The following is a 22,183-nucleotide window of genomic DNA, read 5'->3' as shown; positions in this document are numbered from 1 at the left end:
TGACCACAACTGAGCACTCTGAAAGGACTTTGAAGCAAGACCATGAAAAAGTTCACTGAACTACTTGGCCTTACCGCTACAACAGCTCCAAGGCCAGAGACTTAAAATGATCCCTGGGCCTCCAGCGTTACACCTTCCTAGGGGTCCGTTATCAAAACCCTGGCCCTGAAATCAGTATCTCTACTGTAATCAAGGGGACACTGGAAAAAAGATTGTCCTCCAAGCCTCAAAATAAATTCTTCCACATCAACTCACATGCCTTGATATTTACTCCCAAAGAAGGCCCCCATATGGTCCCTGCCCAGAGGAGACGGGGACTCCAAACTGCAATAGTAAACCCCTTCAACAGCCTATGGGAAACTCAAATTAAAATTAATGGGAAATCTTGCCAAATTCTGGTTGCTACTGGAGCTATCCCTTCTATTTTAAACCCCACTCTCAGAGAAGAGCAAATCCCACAGAATGAAAAGAAGGTTTCCATAGGAAGCTTATCTAATAAAATTCAGAGAGAGTTTCTATCTCAAGCAGTACAAATGACTCTGTGACCTTTCACTGAAAAACATTCCTTTTTGCAGTGTGATACAGCCCCAGTTAATCTATTAGGTAGAGATCTCCCTTCTAAATTAAAAGGGATAATATGTTTTGCCTCCAATGGAGACCTCACCTTAGAATTTCCTGACCAACCGGAGCCTGATCTTTTATGTTCCCTACAATGTCCTTGACACATAAGAGGAGGAATTTCAACAACGTCCCTGATCTAATCAAGGTGCCCAAAAATCTGTGGGCTTCTGCTTTTTTTAATAAAGATTTTATTTACTTGAGAGAGAGAGAGAGAGCACAAGTTGGGGGGAGAGACAGAGGAAAATCTCAAGTGGAATCTCAAGCAGACTCTGCACTGAGCGCGGAACCTGACGTGGGACTCGGTCTCACAACCCAGAGATCATGGCCTGAGCAGAAATCATGAGTCACCTGAGCTGAAATCATGAGGCGGATGCTTAACCAACTGAGCCACCCCAGGGGCTCCTCTATGGGCTACTTCTAATATTGATGTTTGGAGAATAAAAAGGTTAGAGCTTATAAAAATTCAGATAGACATAACTAAAACTCTTCCCAAGTGGCCTCAATATCCATTAAAGTTTGAGGCCACACAAAGCCTCATACCAATAGTAGAAGACCTAATCATTCCTGTCCCAGCCTCTGTAACATGCCCAACTTGCCAGTCCAGAAACCTAATGAGGACTTGAGATTTGTCCAGGGCTTGAGAACTATTAACAAGATAGCTATTCAGGGCCTGTGCCTGGCTCTGTCAGTAGAGCATGTGATTCTTTATCTTGGGGTTGTGAGTTCAAGCCCCATATTGAATGTAGAGATAACTTAAGAGTAATATATTTTTTTAAGATTTTATTTTTTTGACAGACAGAGATCACAAGTAGGCAGAGAGGCAGGCAGAGAGAGAGGGGGAAGCAGGCTCCCCTCAGAGTAGGGAGCCCGATGCGGGGCTCGATCCCGGGACCCTGAGATCATGACCTGAGCTGAAGGCAGCGGCTTAACCCACAGAGCCACCCAGGTACCCCACCTTAAAAGTAATATCTTAACACACACACACACACGCACGCACGCACGCACACGCGCGACAGTTACTCCCCATTTCTGTTTTTCCAAGCCCGAGCATCCTTTTATAGCAAGTTCCACCTGACTCAAGGTGGTTCACTGTCATAAACCTCTGTTAATCCAAAGTCCATAACAGCCATTTGTCTTTACTCGTACTCTTTAAAGTGAATGTATTTCTAGTCTCTATTGGAGACTATGGATTCCTAATTTTTCTCTGTTGGCTTCCCCACTCTATGAACATCCTAAAACGTCAGTCCCTGAATGCCTGCCTTGAGAGGATAACAGGAGCAGTCCTTTCTAAAACGAAAACAGGTACTGCAAGAATCACGCGTCTTGGAGTTACCTAACTATTCAACACCCTTCTCCTTATTTGTGCATGAGAAAACACAGCCCGGAAATGCTTGTGCAAGAACATGGCGATGAACATAGACCTACTGCCTTGGACAGCATACAGCTTGACTCAGTTGCTCCCATCTGTCCCAACTGCCTTCAGGCTACAGTCTCAGCTACAAAGTTGGTAGAAGCCTTAGGAAATGACATTGATTTATACTTCACATACCTTTTTAACTCTGAATTGACTCAGTATTTCTCTGCAAGTGGACTCCTCCTCCTCCATCCTTCTGCTTTCACCACCTAATTTACATCTTAAATGTTGCAACATCCTTAACCCCTCCAACTCTACCACCCCTGCCTGATGGAGGTGGGCCCCACGACTGTGAGCTAATAATGTCCCATTTCGTGAAACCTCATCCTGTTTTACAAGACACCCCTTTGACTAATTCTGATCTAATTTTGTGTGCTGATGAGTCACACTATAAAAATGAAAAAGGGATTTTCCAAGCTGGTTGTGCTGTTACTATCCAAGAGGAGCTACTTGAAAGCGATAACCTCCCACAAGCTAAATCCAGCCCACAGAGCTCAGTGCCCTTACTGGAGCACGCCAGTTATCATCAAAAGGATGAGTTGTTAATATTTATGCTGATAACCGGTATGCCTTGGGGGTCTCATCCATGATTTGGAGATGTTCTGGAAACAAAAGGGATTTTCTTATATCCGCTGGGACCCCAATCAAAAGTGTACAACAAATAAATGACTTCTTACTGCTATTCTCTTATCTTCTGAAACTGCTGTCATCAAAATTGAGGCTCACACTAGAAAGGCAGAGCCTGAGCACCAGAGAAATGCCCTGGTTCACTCTCTTGGAAAGGCAGTAGCAACAGAAGTAGATGAAGTTCATTCGGCTCCTGACCCCTCCTTGCCAGACTTTTGCCATCTTGACGTCCTCCTTGTAATGTGGCAGCAGTCTGCTCCTGAATCAGAGACCACGATGGGTAAACAAGCACCCAAGACGGCCACTTGGTTCTTCCCCCACCCTCCAACAAATCTCATTTTCCTGTTTTACCATTGCTTTACTGCTTGTGGACCTCTACCATGGATGCCTGACCTGTCAGATCCACAATCCTGGGAAAACTATGTTTATTCCCAAAGGCCTCAAAATTGCCCCAGGGACCCTCTGGGCACCTGCAGCAGAACATCATTCAGCTGCCACCTAGTAGGGGTTATCGATATGTCCTTGTTATTGTATATTTTCCGAATGGGTTGAAGACTCCCCCTGTCACAGAGCTAATGCCCTTACAGGGGCAAAGAGACTGTTGGAAAACATGTTTCCCACTTGGGGTACACCTTGCATAATCTCCAGTGATCAAGGCAACCTACACTTTGGTGGGCAATCTACAAGCTTTAACAAAAATCTTAGACTTCTTGGCATTATCACAGTTGCTAGCACCCTCAAGAAGGTGAAGAGAATGAATGGGATCCTCGAACTTGAAAATCTCTAAACTTGGGGCACCTGGGCGGTACAGTTGTATGTGTTCGACTCTTGGTTTCTGCGCTCAGGTTGTGATCTCAAGGTCATGAGATTGAGCCCTGTGTCAGGCTCTGTGCTGAGTAACAGAGTCTGTTTAAGATTTTCTCTCCCTCTCCCTCTGTCCCTCCCCAACCATCTCTCTAAATAAATAAACACATCTTTTTAAAAAATCTTAATTTCCTGAAACTATTAGACTCCGTGTGCAGGAAGCATTGCCTCTGGTCCTCTGGACTATTTGCAGACCCCCTTTGGGAAACATAAACTCACTCCCCATTAAGATGGTTACCAGCCAACCACTGCCTATTGGTATATAATGGTTTGCTGATCCCTTGTTTTCTCATGCTAGTATGACCAATTACTGTAAATCTGTAACATCTTATGCCAAAGCCTGTCATGAACAGGTTAAGGAAGCTTTCCCAGATCCCAGTTCAAAGGGCCCTCTTGGCCATAGTCTGGAACCTGCTGACTGGGTATTCTGGAAATGGCATCAGAAGAAGACAGCTCTTGAAACCTATTGGAAGAGACCTTCCCAAGTGCTCCCTACACTGCTGTGAAACTAGAATGCATTGAGCCTTGCGTGCACATCTCCCAGGTAAAGAAGGCCCCATCTGACATCTGGTCCTATGCAGATGCTGGAAATCTCCCAATCAAATTGGTGAGGAAGACAAGCAGCTGACATCGAGATAGACTGCTTCCAAGATGCCAGGTCAAGACTTCATACTTTACTTTTTTTTTTAAGATTTATTTATTTATTTGAAAGACAGAGAGTGGGGCAGTGGGGGCGGGGGCGGTGGAACAGAAGGAGAGAGAGAATCTTTTTTTTTTTTTTTTAAGATTTTATTTATTTATTTATTTGACAGAGAGAGAGATCACAAGTAGGCAGAGAGGTAGGCAGAGAGAGAGAGAGAGGAGGAAGCAGGCTCCCTGCCGAGCAGAGAGCCCGATGCGGGACTCGATCCCGGGACGCGAGATCATGACCTGAGCCGAAGGCAGCGGCTTAACCCACTGAGCCACCCAGGTGCCCCAAGGAGAGAGAGAATCTTAAGCAGACTCTACACTGAGCCAGGAGGAGTCCGATGCGGAGCTTGATCTCATGACCCTGAGATCATGACCTGAGCCAAAATCAAGAGCCGGACAATTAGCCAACTCTGCCACCCAGGGGCCCCAAGACTTCATACTTTAAACATGAAATCCTTTCTTCTCTTTCTTTCCTTTACTCTGGAATTGGCCTGGGAAGGCCTCCCAGACCACTGTTACAGAGGGTAACATTTCCAATGACAGAATTTGTCATCCAAAACTCCAACCTGTCCTTGAGTCTAGAAGCCCTCTGGTTGTTCCTGTGACCGAGTTCTCCTCTATTCCCAAAGCCACCACAACGATAGACACTCCCCTTAGAAGTCTCTTATCTAGTTCAACTCTTGTGACCAGAAATCCAGTGCCTTGTTTTTACCTTTCTCTAATTATAAACTGTTCCTAGCCAAGTAGACACAAATGCCTATGTAAATCTCAGCACATCGGCATTGGCACACTGATGTTCTCGTGATTATCTAACTCAGATCTGCCTCCAGTCACAAAAAGAACTCACCAGCGGCACCCATCTTTCAAGGTAATTATAACAACTATATGGTGCTAGGAGATTTACTTCCCAAATACACTGAAAATCCACCCGAGTCCTGGCTTGAACTGGCAAATGCAACAGTCCCTGTGTGTGACTCCACTGATGGTACCACCGAACCCAGAATGGGCTGCTTTATCTCTGTCTGTGGTGGTTATCATTCTCCTTGGATCACATAGCTGGGCAATACCTCTGAAGTTCCCTGACTGTGCCCCTAACTGTTCCCAAACAAAGCTACCTCACTAGTCAGCACCCCTAAATTTATTGTCAAGTTAGAAAGGACCTTCCAAGAAACCTTTAGGATTCAGGATTTGCTTCCTTGCACAGGGCCCTAGTTCCTCAGTTAGGAATTCATGTAAATATAAATATGATCAGGAGCCTGCCTTTAACTCTTGAAAATATTGCAGAATGTGCTAAGACAAGAGATGCCCAATAAAAATCCTTAGACTCTGGCCAAAGTCCTTCTTGATCATAAGGTGGCCTTCAAGTTTCTTGCAGCTGGGCAAGGAACTGTCTGTGTGGTGGCCAATACCACGTACTGGATTAACACTTCTGGAGAAGTTAAAACAATTCCATAAGAGCACTATGCATGCCACTTGGCTTAAAAAGGTGATGGCTTCAATTGGGGGTCTCTCTTTGACTTTCTTGATTTTGATTGGGTTGAGTCTTGGGGACTGATGGGGTCTGTGATCAAAGGAATCAGATTGATACAAAGCGAAGGTCAAGCAAAGCTTTATTTCGCGCCAGCACCAAGAAGCAAACCAACCCGCTGGGGCCGTCTATTATGCGACAACCTCCAGCCTCACAGACTAGCTTTTATAGAGCAAAGGCCATGTGATTGAAACTGGCCAATGAGATTGTAATACACAGAGAAAGTTGCATAGTCCTGCTAGGTCACACACGGGTAGCCAATTGAATTACAATTTACCCTATAGTAGCTGTTTGAACTAGCCTATCACTCAGGTCAGAATTGGCGCCCAAAAGGCAGGGTTTACATTCATTGGTGGTTAGGGAGATTGTATGTGTGCTTTACCGATTGGATGTCTCCACCTGGCCTGAATCGTCCGTGCATTCTGGGTTCTGTTATCTCCACCTGACCTGACCTGTCCTTGTATTTGGGCTCTGTTATCAGGGACTGGTCGACCATATTTTACTGGTTTCCCAGACTTGCTTTTAAGTAAGTTCCCCTGGGGAGGGGGGCAGGGTCACTTTAAGTTTTATTGCATAAACAACAAAATGGCTGTTTAACCAAGATGGACTCGCTCTGGCTAAGTAGGCCCCTACAGGGTCCATGGCTCCAAAGTGCACTCTAAGCACTGAGAATTATTCTGTTTATAAAAATTACAGTGGTGGGGTGCCTGGGTGGCTCAGTGGGTCAAAGCCTCTGCCTTCAGCTTGAGTCATGATCCTGGGGTCCTGGGATCGAGCCCCGCATCGGGCTCTCTGCTCAGCCGGGAGTTGCTTCCCTTCCTCTCTCTGCCTGCCTCTCTGCCTAATTGTGATCTCTGTCAAATCAATACATAAAATCTTAAAAAAAAAAAAAATTAACAGTGTTCTCCCTGGCACACTATATTCGCTCAAAAGCTTTAAATGCGGCGCGCCTGGGTGGCTCAGATGGTTAAGCATCTGCCTTTTGCTCAGGTCATGATCCCAGGGTCCCACATCGAGCCCCGCATCAGGCTCCTGCTTGGCGGGAAGTCCGTTTCTCCCTCTGCTCCTCTCCCCTCCTCCTACTCTCTTTCTCTCTCTCTCAAATACATAAATAAAAATCTTGGGAGGAAAAAAAAAACTTTAAATGCAGGTGTATAGCCACAAACCACGAAGCAAATGATCTCCCTAAGACTGGAACTCCGAAAAAGGAATGAAGAGAACGACCACCTAGAAAATGGTGAACCTGGAGTCCTGACAGGCAAATACCACAGAGATTCAGCCAAAAACATCCTGACCTGTGAGAATCACACAGAGGATCAGTAAAAGCTGTGAGAACTCCCTGAGGGGTAGCTGAGAGGTGTGCTAATGCCTTCAATTTTGATCACACGTTTCAGTTGAGAGAGGAGGGAGAAGGAAAAAGAAAGGAACAATAGGCCCCAAATTGCCCCCATGACAGCAAACCCAGCCTTAATTGCAGTTTCAGCCTCTCCCAGGAATGTGACCTTACTCAGCCTATCCGGAATTATCTAATCAGCACCAGTGAGGTAGTCCGCACGACAGACTCCCACCCTTTCCCCAAAGCAAGGTAACCTTGTCTGAAACAATCCACTCTGTTAGAAACTTCCTTTTCCACTTCCCTTCTGCCTGAAAAGTCCTTCCGTTTTGCACAGCTCCTCGGTGCTCCTTTTCTGTGTTTGCTAGATGCAATGCCATATGATTCATAAATCCTTAAATAAAGCCAATTTGATCTTTAAGTTTACTTGATTTTTTTTTTAACCAAAAGGAAGCTCTGATGTTCCCAGCCACCAGGGTGAGCTGCCTTAACTAGAGCTTGACAAGTAGACTATAAAGTCCTTATATGCAGGACTTCATATATTTTACTCATCTGTGAATAACAGAGTAATTAGTTAAGAGCCTGCTTTGAATTCAGCCAGATTCTGGCTTGGATATTGATTCTACCACTTAATAACTGGGTAACCTTGGCCACTTAACCTCCCTAATCCTCCTTCATCGCCTGTAAAATGGGGATAATAATGCTTGACTCCATTGACTTGAGGAAATTAAATGTGACACTTGTATGTAATACTTCTGGTACAGCTCAAAATACAAATGCTTGTTGAGTGCTTTCAAGAACAGCGGCTGGTATCCAACCAAGAGTGTGTGATCTCGTAAGAAACTGTGCCCGAGTCTCCAGGTTTAAAGGGAAGTTTCTTTGCCAGAGGCTGCAAACGCCAGAGTTGAGATTGAACAGACAGTGTTAACCTCAAGGAAGTGGATTGGTTTTCCTTTTATCTGCATTGTTTGAATTTTTATATGGATTAAAAATGCATGAAATGAAAAATAAATACGACTTTTTAAAGGGAAAAAAAATTGCTAGGTTGGCAGGGTTTCTGGCTTGCTCGCTGAATCTTTTAGCTTTTTTAGGAAAGCAAGAAAGAGAGAAAACACCAGTAATTACCCACCCAGCAGCCCCCATGCCCATAAGGACCTCGGGGTAAAAAAACAAAATCTAGTAATTGCTCAGAGTTGGACCAGTACCTTGTTCACAAGACTTTAGCTTCCACAGATTCCACACATCTTATCTCCCTACGTCGTTTGGGCCGTTTCCACCCCTCCCTGCTCCCAGGCCACGGTGGGCAGTGGGGAGACCAAGGCAGGGCTGGAGCACCCCTCCCGCTGCTGCCTTCGGCTCTCAGGCGCGGCCTCCGCCGTTAGGGCGGTTCTGGGAACCCTCGGGGCGCTCTGGCGGCTGGCAGGGGTGCCGGGGTGTCTGGGAGCCCGGGAGCCCGCGTAGACCAGGCCGCCCGGCCCAGGGGGCGGGCCCGCAGCCGCGGCCTCGCTTCCGCCGGCGTTGCGCTGCGCCCGCCACCTCCCGGCCGCTCTCTGGAGCCGGCCTCTCGGGGCCCGGAGCCGTGAGCCGCCGAGCGCCGCCGGCATGCTGCAGAAGCGGGAGAAGGTGCTGCTCCTGAGGACCTTCCAGGGCCGGACGCTGCGGATCGTGCGGGAGCACTACCTGCGGCCCAGCGTGCCCTGCAACAGCCCGCTCTGCCCGCAGCCCGCCACCTGCCACAACGGTCAGAGCCAGGGCCGGGGCCCGGCCGGGTTGGTCCGGATCCCTGAGTGCGGCCCTGGGCGGCGGGAGCGAGGGCGGCGGGGGCGGGAGACGCCGCGGCGCTGCTGGGGGCGGAGCGCGAGGTCGCGCGGGCGCCGAGGCGGAGGCCGCAGGGCCTCTGCCCGCCCAGACATCCGCTCGGGCCTGGCGTTGGGGCTGCGGGCGGGGAGCGAGAGGCCCGTGGCCCCGGAACCGCCCCGAGGGCCGCGGCGCGCTGCTTCTTGAGGGGTTTCCACCCCCGCCCTCCCGACGGCCCCCCTCTCAAATGCAAGGGCCCAGAGCCTGGCGCCCCCGCAGCGTGGAGGCCGAGCGAGCGGGGCTTCCCAACGGGCCCAGGGGCGCAGGAACTTGCCCCTGGTGCAACCCCCAGGATGGTGTGGTGGTGAAATGGAGGGGGGTGTCGAGCTAAGCGCCCCACGTGGAGAGGTGGGGCGCCATCCTGCGGCGCCGAGAGGTCCTGCTGCTTCTCTTTTGACACTACTTCCCATTAAGGTTCCGACCTGCTAACCCAGGCGTTGTGACTTTTAGCCGGTGGAGAGCCCTCTGCACTAAAATTTGTGAATTGTCTTGGGTCCTCGTTGCACGGGAAGGTCACGGGGAAGTTGGATTTGGAGCTCCCGTGTGCTAGACCTTACCCCACTTGGTTTCTCGGTTGCAAGGGTGGCCGATTGAAGGAGGAAGATGACTGGTTCTCTACCCTCTGGTGGGAGAGGAGCCTGGGGGGTCCTTAGGATTTGGAGTCCTCATTTTAAGGTTAAAGTCAACATTTCAGGTACACCTTGGATAAGCAGCTCTCTGAGATGCGGCGTGAGTAGAAAGCCTAACCACTGCTCTTGCCTTCATTGAGCATCTTTTTCAGTCGATTCCAGCTTTCTGGCCCCTGGGGACTTAGGAGCGTGTACCCAAGCTTGACTCAGAACCAGCCTGAAATTGCTAGGCAGAAACACGTGGTTAACATGTCTGTTTCGCGGGACCCCATTTGAATGTGAGTGTAGGTCAGCGAGTTAACAAATATTTAGGTTGTGCTGAAGATTTGCCTGTTTAAAAAAAAAAAAAATCAGCCATCTTCTGCACCACTGGCAACACCATAAACCACACGGAGCTTTTACTCAGCCACAGCTTCAGACAAATGCAGATGCTGAATTTACCTGAGCTTTGGGCCTGTACCCAAGTAGATTTGTGGTGTCCTTTAAAAACTTCAGGATGTAATTAAGACTGGAAGTTATTTTGCAGTGATAAGCCAGGTTCACAATTGTCTAATTGCTTACATTTTGAATTATGTTTTAGATGGGAAACTCTTGTCTAGTGATGTGACTCATTATATGATCCCAGATTGGAAGGTTGTTCAAGATTACCTGGAGATCCTTGAGTTTCCAGAGTTGAAGGGAATTATTTTCATGCAGACGGCTTGTCAAACATTGCAGCATCAAAGAGGCCGCAGGTATCCGTTTTGCATTATTTATTTATTTCTATATGGCATATTTTTCTTTTCCCCTTTAGAAAAGATCCGTCATTGGAGGGGTTGGGGAGGAATTCATTATTTTGTCTGAAAGGAGTTTTTGAACTAATATTTGGTATTCTCTTCGCTGGTGAGGAATGCAGTGACATTATTTTATATATCTGCTTCAACACCTGGCCAAGAGATCTGACTGTAGATCAATAAACTGCAGTGTCCCCAGTATATGGGTATTTAAGATTCTTGGCTTTGGGTTTGCATGTATTTTTTAGCTATATTGTTTCAGAAGCCTACACGTTTTTGGGGGGGGGTAGTATTTTATTTTTAAATTTTAAACTGTTTATTATGGATGCAAATTGTACTTGTAGTGATTTATTTAATGAAAACAGAAGTAACTTGTTTTATTTTTACATTACTGGAATAACTGCCAGCCATACTCACTGTATTTGCCAAAGGATTTCTGATTGAAATCAGTTTAAAATGCTTACCTTATACCTAAATGAAGAACAGTTGTTCACCTTTTAAACAAATACCTAAAAACTGTTTTTGCTTCATTTGACATTGGGAAAGGATTTATGACTTGAAAGTGAAGACTGCATAGAAAAGCATATTAAAATTATACATCCAACCTCTTAGCACCCCTAGTTATTTAAAAAGCAGAAACTGTGTGTTTATTCTTTTTTAAATGTTGTGGTTTCCTCAGACTTGGTGGTAAAAGATGAAGTGTGTTTATTTGTATATGAAAATGATGAGTTGTCCTTATTATAGGCTCAGTTCAAAAAATGTGCATTAACTAGAGTGCAGATTTTTCAGATAGAATATTTTTCAATGAGTTTGAAGTTGATTTCGCTCAGACACAAAGATATAGATGTTTATACACTTCCAGGTTTGAATGCTGCTCCAGGGGTCGTATTTCAATTTCTGCTACTAAAATCAATTTGTTGCTATCATTCGGATTGCAAGCACTCTGCCGAGCCCTTTCAACTTCTGTTTTCTGAAATATTTTTAATATTAAGGGTGGTTTTAAAAACCAATTCCTGGGACATTCAAAAGCAAAGAATTGGAATTTAAATGTCTTTTCTCCTGAACATTTCAAAAGTAGTTAACTTGATGAGAAACTATTGGATTTCCACCGCTTTACCGTGTCTCTAAAAATACTAAATGTGAGAACAAAGGATGAGCAGTTGTGAAATAGGCCAATATGATATCACCCTAGTTTTCCTATTTGGTCAGCACATTTTGAGCTCAGAGTTCCAGGCCTTATGGAGTATAAAAAGGAGTACAGTTGATCCTTGAACAGCATAAGGATTAGGGTCTCAGACCACTGGACAGAGAAAAATCCATGTATAATTTTCAGTTCCCTCAAAACTTGGACCAGAATCCTTACCAATAACGTAAATAGTTGATTAACATATATTTTATACGTTATGTATATTATATATTGTAAACCGTATTCTTGAAATAAAGTAAGCTAGAGAAAGGAAAACATTATTAAGAAAACCATAATGAAGGGACGCCTGGGTGGCTCAGTCAGTTGAGCACTTGCCTCTGGCTCAGGTCATGGTCCCAGGTTCCTGAGATCAAGTCCGTGGCCTCCAGGCATCTTCTCCCTCTCCATCTGCCCCCAGCTTGTGCGCTCATACACACTCTTGCTCTCAAATAAATAAGGTCTTTAACAAAAACCAAAACCATAATGAGGAGAAAATATATTTACAATGCTGTACTGTATTTACTAAAAAAATTCCGTGTGTCAATGGATCCTTGTAGGTCATACCCAGGTTAAAGGGTCAGCTGTATCAGTCCCTCTCAACAAAGCTGTTGTCTTGGTGGGTTAGGTGTGAAAAGGTGATGGTGGCACACCCTTCACGTAGGCAATATGACTTAGTGTGGACTACGCAAAGTGCAGAGGTGAATACAGTATGTGAAGGTTCAGCCCAAAGGCCTCTGAAGGAAGTAGGTTTGAGATTGGTCTTAAGGGCTCCTGGGTGGCTCAGTCAGTTAAGTGTCTGCCTTCAGCTCAGGTCATGATCCCAGGGTCCTGGGGTGGAGTCCCATGTGGGGCTCCCTGGTCAGCAGGGAGCCTTCCTCTTCCTGCCGCTCCCCCTGCTTGTGTGCTCGCTTTCTCTCTCTCTCTCTGACAAATACATAAATAAATAAATAAAGTCTTTTTTTTTTTTTTAAGATTTTATTTATTTATTTGACAGAGAGATCACAAGTAGGCAGAAGATAATCAGAGAGAGAAGGGGAAGCAGGCTTCCCGCTGAGCAGAGAGCCCGATGTGGGGCTCGGTACCAGGACCCTGAGATCATAACCTGAGCTGAAGGCAGAGGCTTAACCCACTGAGCCACCCAGGCGCCCCAATAAAGTCTTTTTTAAAAAGAGAGAGAGAGAGATTGGTTTTAATGCAGAGGTACTGAATGTAACTGATGAAGGGAAAGAAGAGGCAGGCAAAGGAATTGGCATGTTTGGGGCTTGGTCGGTTGTTTACCTGGTAAGCAGCCAGCAGTTATATTCATGTTCAAAGAACTAAATGACCAAAATTACCAAAGCCCTAAAAAATGTTCTGTGTCCAAAGCTGACTTTATAATTGATCACAGCCCTTGAATGTAGAAGACCCAGGAAATTCACTTTATTAGTTTGGACTTCATTAAGTGTTAAATGTAAGTCGTTGGACTTTTTATGTTTAACCCTAGTGGCCTAGCAGAGGCCCCCTGGTGTTTTGTCTCATTTAATGTTGGCAAATGTCTTCTTACGTTTTTCCATTCTTCTTTGGAGATTTTTGAGCTGCTAGTAAATAATTCATTCTATTTGATATACTTTGAGGAACATTTTTGCTTAAAAAAGTCTTATCAGTAAAAAAAAAAACAAACCTGGTTGGACTAGTGTCTGGTGTAAGGCAGACTTGCTTTCTCTCCTTTTGCCCCCTTCCGGAATTCCTTCTTTGTTCGATTCAGCAGTTCACGCCTCTGTTTCTCAGTATGTAACATAAGATTAGAATTAGGGAATATTACGGTTGGAGAAGATCTAAGAAGTCAAGTGATCTAACTCCCCATCCAACAGATCAGTGTTACTCGTCCTTGTTTCTAAGACTTTTTATCAACTTTTTTTTCCCCCTGGACAACCAGTCTTAATTTGCTCTGTTGTTTCTTAAATGTGTTTTAACGTAAATCTGGATGTAAAGTCCTCAGGCTTACGTACTTCCTGCAACCCTAAACCCAAATCAGACCTTCAAATTAAATAAGCAAAGCTTATAAAATAAGAAGACTGCAAATGAACGTAAATTTAACATGACAGATGACATTGTTCTACTGAAATGAAATCACCAGAGTTGAGTTTCTCATTAAAAAGACATAGCCTCCACGGGCACCTGGGTGGCTCAGTGGGTTAAGCCTCTGCCTTTGGCTCAGGTCATGATCCCAGGGTCCTGGGATCGAGCCCCACATTGGGCTCTCTGCGCTGCAGGGAGCCTGCTTCCTCCTCTCTCTCTGCCTGCCTCTCTGCCTACTTGTGATCTCTGTCAGATAAATAAAGAAAAAATTAAAAAAAAAAAAAAAAAGACAGCCTCCAAACTGGTTCTGTACTTAATATGATTTTGTATTTTGATTTTGATACTGTCAATGCAGAAAATGCCCATTTTTCTAAGTATATTCCAGAAGACATTACGAAAGAAGTCACTTTTTTGACTGCTCGGGATAATCACATGTTCTCCTTCCGTGAGGGATCGCTTGATGCCTCTGGGAGGCCGTCTTGTCCGTTGCGTTCATTCCTGTATGCAGGTGTTCGTCTGTTTATTCAACAAACATGTGCTGAGAGACGGTGCGTGCTCACTCCGAGGCTGCCACACTGAACAGAAGGAGACACAGTGTTGGGGGGGAAACAGTGGTCCTCAGATAATCATACAAACAGATGGTGAGCTATGGAGAGCTGTCAGGGTGCCACAGGCCCCAAGGGATAGAGGCTTGCTTTCAGGAGAACCCCTGTTCATCAGGGAGGCGAGGAAAAGCTTTCCCAAGGGAGAGACCTACGTTGGGCTCTCCAGGGTGGGTAAAAGTAAACCAGGCAGAGAAAGGAGAAAAGCTTTGCAGGGGAGGTCGGCTGCTGTGCAGGGTGGTGGAGAGAGAGATTTGCTACATTCAAGGAACTGAAAAAAGCCCTGGCATGGATGAGGGGTCTCAGGGATGTTGGTGCACAGTCGTAAGCTGGGTATGGTAATATATACAATCAGATGCCTATTTTGAAAAGACAACCAGGCTGTGGAGAAGAGGCTGTTCCTTTAGTTCACATGAGAGGAGTCGGTAGCTTAGAGATGGAAAGAAATAGATACTTCCAACAGCATCTTAGTAGGTAAAGGTCCGTAGAACTTCCTTAGTCTTTAACCCAGAGAACTGAAAACATATCCATGCAGAATTTGTCCAGGAATGTTCTACCAACTGTATTTCTAATAGCCCCCCAAAGGGCAACGGAACCAAGTGTCCATCACCTGATAATGGTTACACAAAATGTGCTTATCCATACAATGGGATATTGTTCAGCCATAAAAGGAATGAAGTATTGACATGTGCTGTAACATGAAAATAGGCCAAGTGAAAGAAACCAGCCACACAAAAAAAGTCATTTTTGTATGAATCCATCTATATGAAATGCCTGGAGGGGCACCTGGGTGGCTCAATCGGTTAATTATCTGCCTTCCACTCAGGTCATGGTCCCCAGGTCCTGCCATCCAGCCCTGCGTCAGACTCCTTGCTCAGCCAGCGGGGAGCCCGCTTCTGCCTCTGCCTACCATTCCACTAGCTTGTGTTCTCTCTCTCTCTTTCTCAAATAATAAAATCTTTTAAAAAATGAAATGCCGCGGTGCCCGTGTGGCTCAGTGGGTTAAGCCTCTGCCTTCAGCTCAGATCATGATCTCAGGGTCCTGGGATCGAGCCCCACATCGGGCTCCGTGCTCAGCAGGGAACCTGCTTCATTCCCCCCAACCCCTGCCTGCCCTTCTGCTTACTTGTGTGCGCTCTCGCGCGCTCTCTCTCTCTCTGTCAAATAAATAAATAAATAAAATCTTAAAAAAAAAAAAATGAAATGCCTGGAATAGGTAAATCCAAGAGACAGAAAATAGACTAGTGATTGCCAGGGGAATGGGGAATGAGTGCTTGATGGATCTAAGTTTCTCTTTAGGGGTGATAAAATGTTTGGACTTTGTGGTGATGGTTGCATCACTCTGCCCACTCAAAAAGCTATTGATTGTTAGGTTTTACAAGGGCAATTTTATGGTATATGAACTATATCTCAGTTAAGCTGTTACTTAAACAAATAAATCCTATAAAACTTAGTAGTGGCTTTAGGTAGGTAAGGAGAGGGGGAAGGTGGTGTCAAGGCTAACACTAAGGTTTCAGGTTTGCATAACTGGATAGAGAAAGCACTAGAGGAGGTCTAGAGGGGTGGAGCTAGAGGTCATGAGTTTGAGGTTGTCTTTGAGGCTTCCAAATGGCTGTATAGCTAAACGGCATTCAGATGGTCCAAAGTATACTCCATTGAGAATGTTTAAGAGTACCACCCAGGGGCAACTGACTGGCTCTGTGAGTAGAGCATGTGCCTCTTGATCTCCAGGTCATGAGTTCAAGCCCCACACTGGGTGTAGAGCTTACTTCAAAAACAAAACAAAACAAAAAAATGAATACACCTATTATAAAGGAAAACACAAACTTCTAAAATTCTTGTGGAAAACTGAAGGACCTCTGAAAATAAGTCTACCAAAGACAACCTAGCAGGGTTCTGCAAAAAATGATGGAAGGAACACAGTATTGTGCATCTGCCGACTGGTTGGGAGAAGCCCACCTTTCATCCGCAGAGCATACAGTCAGCAGGCCAAGGTAGGTAAGTTCACCATTGAGTGAAAATAGTACAAAAATCAGTCTAAGGAAAGTAAGCATAGCCTTGCCACTAAGAAATTGTTTGAACTCTTTAAATAATAGAGATCTGGGGAATGCTTACGCCAGTCCAGGGAAACTAGGATTCTTCTGTAAGACTGGACCTTTTAAAATTTTAGATCGTTTTGTTATACTTGACTCTCTGAAACCTCTGTTCTCCTGTCATCCAGGCCAAACTTGTTGAAGTCACCATGATGTTCTTTGCCAGCTCCGGGCGGCATTCTCATACATCTAACCCCATCGTACGCACCACCAGCCCTGACCGGCAAAAAATATGACTATATTGTATGCATGTCCTATTAAATTACAACCATAAGCCCACATGCCTGCAAGGAAACCCGACTGTCACACTCCAAGTGATTCACTCTTTCCTGCTTTCCCCATTAATATTCTTGTGCCGTTTGTTCATTCGTCTTATCCGGCTGATAGGTAGCTGACAAATGGAAGCAGGACGAGTCCAAGAAAAATATATGGGAGCAAAACTTTAAATTGAGAACATCCTTTTTGTTAAGTTCCATGTTTTGCTGTGTTGTTCCTCTAATTTGGTGGTAAACACCCCGGGTCTGGCTTATGGAACATCGGTCCCTGGGGGAGGACAGGGCTGGAGAATCCCGGGGTGCCGAGGGCAGGTGTCTAGACAAATCCGGGGATGTGTGCAGAGCTTGGCAGAGCAGTCCCAGGGTTCTGAAAATGGCAGGGCGGGTCCTGACACACTGCTGTCTTATATTTGGGTCGCTGTTGTCACAAGGAGTTGTGAGTTCACTTACGCATTTGGGAAACATTTCTCGGGCATGTGAATCACACTGTCTGCTCTCCTGAACTTTGTGCCTCCCTCTGCTCCCTTGGGTGCTTTGCCTCACTGGCTCTCGAAGGTCCTTCTCTCAGGTGTCCCCTCTTCCCAGAGGCCTTCCCCAGCCCTCCTGTGTTCTCTGCACCCTGCACCCTTCCCCTTCATGCCACTTCTCCCACTGAAATGAGTGGTGGCTCTTTTTGTGGGTTTTTTTTGTTTTTTGTTTTTTGTTTTTTTAATTTTGTTTTGCCACTTAGTCTAGCTGTTTCTTAAAATTGTAGTGAATTAGTGTCAGCTTCACTATTCTAACAATTTTTCAGCGAATAGCTCAGTGGCAGTGAGTACATTCACATTCATACAACCATCACCACCATCCTTTCCAGAACTTTACTCCATCTCCGTAAACTGAAGCTCTCCACCTGGTAAACATTAACACCCACTTCCCCCTCCTCTAAGCCCCTGGCAGCAGCCATTCTACTTTCTGTCTCTTGAATTTGACTAAGTACCTCATCTAAATGGAATTATACAGTGTTTGCCCTTTTGTGTCTGGCTTATTTCACTTAGCATTTCACTTCAACATTTATCCATTCTTTTTTAAGATTTTATTTCAGAGAGAGAGAGAGAGAGAGAGAGAGATTGGGAGAGCATAAAAACACCAGTGGGGTGAGGGGCAGAAGGACAACCAGACTCCTTGCTGAGCAGGGATTTCCCAACACAGAGCTCCATCCCAGGACCCTGGGATCACGACCTGAGCTGAAGGCAGACACTTAACCAACGGAGCCACCCAGGTGCCCCAAGGTTTATCCATGTTGTAGCATGTGTCAGAACCTCCTTTTTTAAAAGATTGAATAATAGTCCCTTGTATGTATACCCCGCATTTTGTTTATCCATCCGTCTGTAATTGGACCTTTAGGTTGCCTTCTTGGTGACTCTTGGCTGTTGTGAAGATGCTGCCATGAACAATGGAATAAGGATATCTCCTTGAGACCCTGTCTTCAGTTCTTTGGGGTATATGCTCAGAAGTGCGGTTGCTGGGTCATGCAGTAGTTCTTGTTTTAATTTTTTTTTTAAGATTTTATTTATTTACTTGACAGAGATCACAAGTAGGCAGAGAGGCAGAGAGAGAGAGGAGGAAGCAGGCTCCCCACTGAGCAGAGACCCAATGCAGGACTCAATCCCAGTTCTGAGCCAAAGGCAGACGCTTAACCCACTGAGCCACCCAGGCACCCCTTGTTTTAATTTTTTTGAGGAATGTGTGATTCTGTCATGTTCACTGTGAGCAGGGTGCTGTGGATAAAGGACAGGAAGGAGATGCCTAGATGGAGTCCCCTGAGGGCATTCAGTGGCGCACAAGACCTGGCACATAGAAGCAATGCAGCAGGGGCCCCTGGGTGGCTCAGAGGGTTAAGCCTCTGCCTTTGTCTCAGGTCATGGTCTCAGGGTCCTGGGATGGAGCCCTGCATTGAGGTCTATGTTCAGCAGGGAGCCTGCTCCCGTGTGCCCCCCCCCCCCCGCCTTCTGCCTCTCTGCCTACTTGTGATCTCTGTTAAATAAATAAATAAAATCTTAAAAAAAAAAAATAAGGAACATAGCAAACATTTGCCAAATGAAGGATGCTTAATATAGAAGAAAATTAGCAAACAAATGCACTAAGTTCAGGTGGTTTTTTAGGGGTCTAGAAAATGTTATGGTCGATAAAGGTAGCAAAAAACATGGAGGATAAGATCAGGAAAAATAGGCAATATTTTTTCAGCATTTTCTCTGAAATAATTACAGTTGCTTATAAAGTCTTTTCTAAAATCTTGCTTAAGAAATAAGGCTCATTTAAAATTCATGCATTACAGAAATGTGTAAAGCAGAAAGTGGAAGCCTTCACCTTACCATTGTGCAGGGACGGTTCGCTGTAAACAGGGTGGTATAGGCTCTTCTATGCATATTCTACTAAGTTTCATTATTTTTTTTTTCAAAGATTTTATTTATTTGTCGGGGGTAGGGGAGAGCACAGGCAGGGGGAGCAGCAGGCAGAGGGAGAAGCAGTCTTCCCACTGAGCCAGGAACCCAATGTGGGACTGGATCCCGGCACCCTGGGATCATGACCTGACACGAGGGCAAACACTTAACCAACTGAGCCACCAGGGCGCCTCTCTAGAGGTTTTAAAACTGACTTTAAATATATCTTTGTGAAGGTAGGAAAATTACCAGTTACGTGTCCTAAGCATTTCTGAGTTGGGGGGCGGGGCAGCTTTTGTTTGTACACGTAGGATGCTGTTAAGGAAAGCTGCCATTCACAGACCTGAAACTAAATCCTTTTGTTTGTTATGAAATTGTAGAAGTGCTATTACTTGGTGATTCTTTTTAAAATAGCTCAAAATTAGAATTACTAAGAAAATAAAATCAGTGTTTCTTGTTTTCTAATTAAGTGCTGAAATGACACAGATATTGGTGATTAGCATTTATTTAAAGAAGAGAAGTTGGAGAGTTCTGCCTTCGCTTTAATGAGAAGGCTTTTTTTTTTTTTTCTTTTTTAAATCCACAGCAGTGGGCTGGAGGTGGGAATGGAAGGGCACAAATTTTGTTATATTAAAACACATGTTAAATGCCAATCATCTGCCTTGGATAATTTATATGTTAATTTAATGTCTGGTTTAATATCAGTCCATTTTTAAATAAACAATAGGCCTCCTTTAAGATAAGTGAACATTTCTGTATTCCATATTACCTAGACTATTGAAAGGCACTTTTAAAAAATTATTTTTTTTATTAACATATAATGTATTATTAGCGCCAGGGGTACACATCTGTGAATCATCAGGCTTACACACTTCACAGCACTCACCATAGCACATACCCTCGCCAGTGTCCATCACCCAGCCACCCTATCCCTATCTGCCCCCCGCAAACCTCAGTTTGCTTTGTGAGATTAAGAGTCTCTTACGGTTTGGTTTGTCTCTCTCCCGATCCCATCTTGTTTCATTTTTTCCTTCCCTACCCCCGACAACCCCCTGCCCTGCCTCTCAGATTCCTCATATCAGAGAGATCATATGATTGTCTTTCTCTGATTGACTTATTTCGCTCAGCATAATAACCTCTAGTTCCATCCATGTCATTGCAAACGGCAAGATTGAAAGGCACCTTTTTTTTTTTTTTTAAAGGTCTCTCTCCCTGACAGAGGGAGAGAGATCACAAGTAGAGAGAGCAGCAGGCAGAGTTGGGGGGTGGGGAGCAGGCTCCCAGGTGAGCAGAGAGCACATGCAGGGCTTGATGCAGGGCTGGATCCCAGATGCAGGGCTGATCCCAGGACCCTGAGATCATGACCTGGGCAGAAGGCAGAGGCTTAACCCACTGAGCCACCCAGATGCCCCTGAAAAGCACCTTCTTAAAATAAAAACAAAGCAAAGCATCATCTTGGAAACTGACCCACATGCAGCGGCATATTTGATGTGAGACTTTGGCTAGCATTACTGGAAGGATCTCCTGATGGGAGAAACCTAAAGTTTATTCTTTATCTGACAGATGAAGCCAGACCTTATTCATGTGAGTGAGGGGGCTGCCTAAATAGAATTCACAGATAAACCCCCAAATTTATTTCCTTCACATGTCCTTTTCCAGGCTGCCAGCAAAAAGTAAAATGTACTTGTGCCTAATGCCATTTTTAGAACAAAGTGAGGTACAGAAATAAAGCACTAAACCCTGCTAGCCTCTGGTCCCGCACGAGCCTTTGAAGAGGGGGTGTGTGGGGCAGGGTCATATAATTCCATAATAAATGGCCAAAAGTCTACAAAGGAAAGGACGGGGATGATTGATCCATAAGCTAATTAATGCAGTCCTGCCTGAGCACATTCTAGCAGGCAGAACCGAGAAACAGCAGCCCAGTAGTACTACGTGCACTAAGGCCAATATAAAATAAGTGTTTCTTGGGTTTTAAATACTCAGTCTTTTGTCCTAAAATGCCTCATCTTTGATCCTTAGCACGAGCTGGCAATAGATGATTGCCTGCTATCTCAGATTTCTTTTTCTCTGTGTCCCAGACAGTATAACAAATTGCGACATCTCTTGAAGGATGCGCGTCATGACTGCGTTCTCTTTGCTAATGAGTTCCAGCAGCACTGCTATCACCCTCGAGAGAGAGGAGAATCCATGGAGAAGTGGCAGACCAGGTATGGCTGTGAGTTTGCATGGCTCTCTAAACCAGCAGTTACTCTAGAACTCTGAGTGATACTGAACTGCTGACTGTGTCACTATTTTAGATCTATCGTTTGAATACATACGTGTTTTAGAAATTGTCATAAGGGAGCCACAGATACTCAGAGTGAGTTTGTCCTAGATCTTAACAGCTGGCTTTTATAACTTTAATGCTTGTGTATTTGTGTGTGTGCGTGTGTGTGTGTGTGTGTGTGTGTGTATGTGTATAAGGGGGGGAAGAGGTCCACTTTGAAGCCAAGATCATCTCGGTTTTTCTGTTATAGGTTGCTCTAATATCCCAACCAGTCTTGTTAAACAAACTGATAGGTTAATTCTGGTAAAGCTGTTTTAGAAAGTACAGTGTCACTGTTTCGAACCGTCTATAAGCAGAGCCTACAGCAAGGAGTTGGGTGTGGGTTGTCGATGTAGGGGGCAGTTCCCTGAAATGAGTGAGGAAGTGCAGGGCCTGAGACAGAAGGAGGGAAAGCAGTTATTAAGGATGTGGGAAATTGAGGCTCAGTCCTACTGGGAACTTCTGAGAAGCTGCAGAGTATGTGCCTCAGAAGGCATCTAGAAGGGAAGAGGCGAGGGTGGTAAAGAGACTTCCACCTTCAGCTGAGGGTCTTTCTGCAGGGGAGTTGACTCCACTCAGTGGGCCGGGGGTAGGATGGCAGTGCCGCCCCGCTCCAGCTGAAGTCCGAAATGGGCCTGGGGCATAGGGCTGGGCACCTAGAGCCTCTGCCACGCTCTTCTGCAGAGAGCCCTGGAGATCTTAAGCTCTCAACTGTCTTATCTATACAAAACATTTAAATTGTCTTTTTCTTTGTAATTCTTTATCTGTCTAGCCATTAAATATTTAAACTCTCTAAAGTGAAATAAGCACTGATGCGTACAGAGTCCTTAATTATAGACCTAAGTTCCCATAGGGCTCAGTACCAGAAAGGGATAACAAATCGTTCTCTAGATTAGGTCACATGT

The 22,183-nt window shown here is 45.2% G+C and overlaps 1 protein-coding gene across 4 annotated transcripts in view; it reads left to right on the top strand.

Annotated features, from left to right (window-relative positions):
* The window catches only part of DIS3L (DIS3 like exosome 3'-5' exoribonuclease), a 434,009-nt gene that overhangs the window by 391,965 nt on the left and 19,861 nt on the right, over nucleotides 1–22,183 (top strand). For 2 of the 4 annotated variants that reach the window (XM_082737082.1, XM_082737080.1), the window contains exons 1-3: nucleotides 8,368–8,818; nucleotides 10,144–10,297; nucleotides 21,052–21,180. The exons of 1 other annotated variant lie outside the window; for it this stretch is intronic. In XM_082737082.1, the coding sequence (XP_082593208.1) occupies nucleotides 8,680–8,818; nucleotides 10,144–10,297; nucleotides 21,052–21,180 (422 nt within the window). In that variant the 5' untranslated portion in view covers nucleotides 8,368–8,679. Of the gene's footprint in view, nucleotides 1–8,367; nucleotides 8,819–8,937; nucleotides 9,311–10,143; nucleotides 10,298–21,051; nucleotides 21,181–22,183 lie in introns of those variants that run through there. One more of the 4 variants, XM_082737081.1, reaches the window with a different exon arrangement.

Source organism: Mustela nivalis, assembly GCF_964662115.1.
Source record: "Mustela nivalis genome assembly, chromosome: 6".
Taxonomy (NCBI): Eukaryota; Metazoa; Chordata; class Mammalia; order Carnivora; family Mustelidae; genus Mustela; species Mustela nivalis.
The sequence above is the reverse complement of the archived record's forward strand: the minus strand, read 5'-3'. Positions and strand labels throughout refer to the sequence as shown.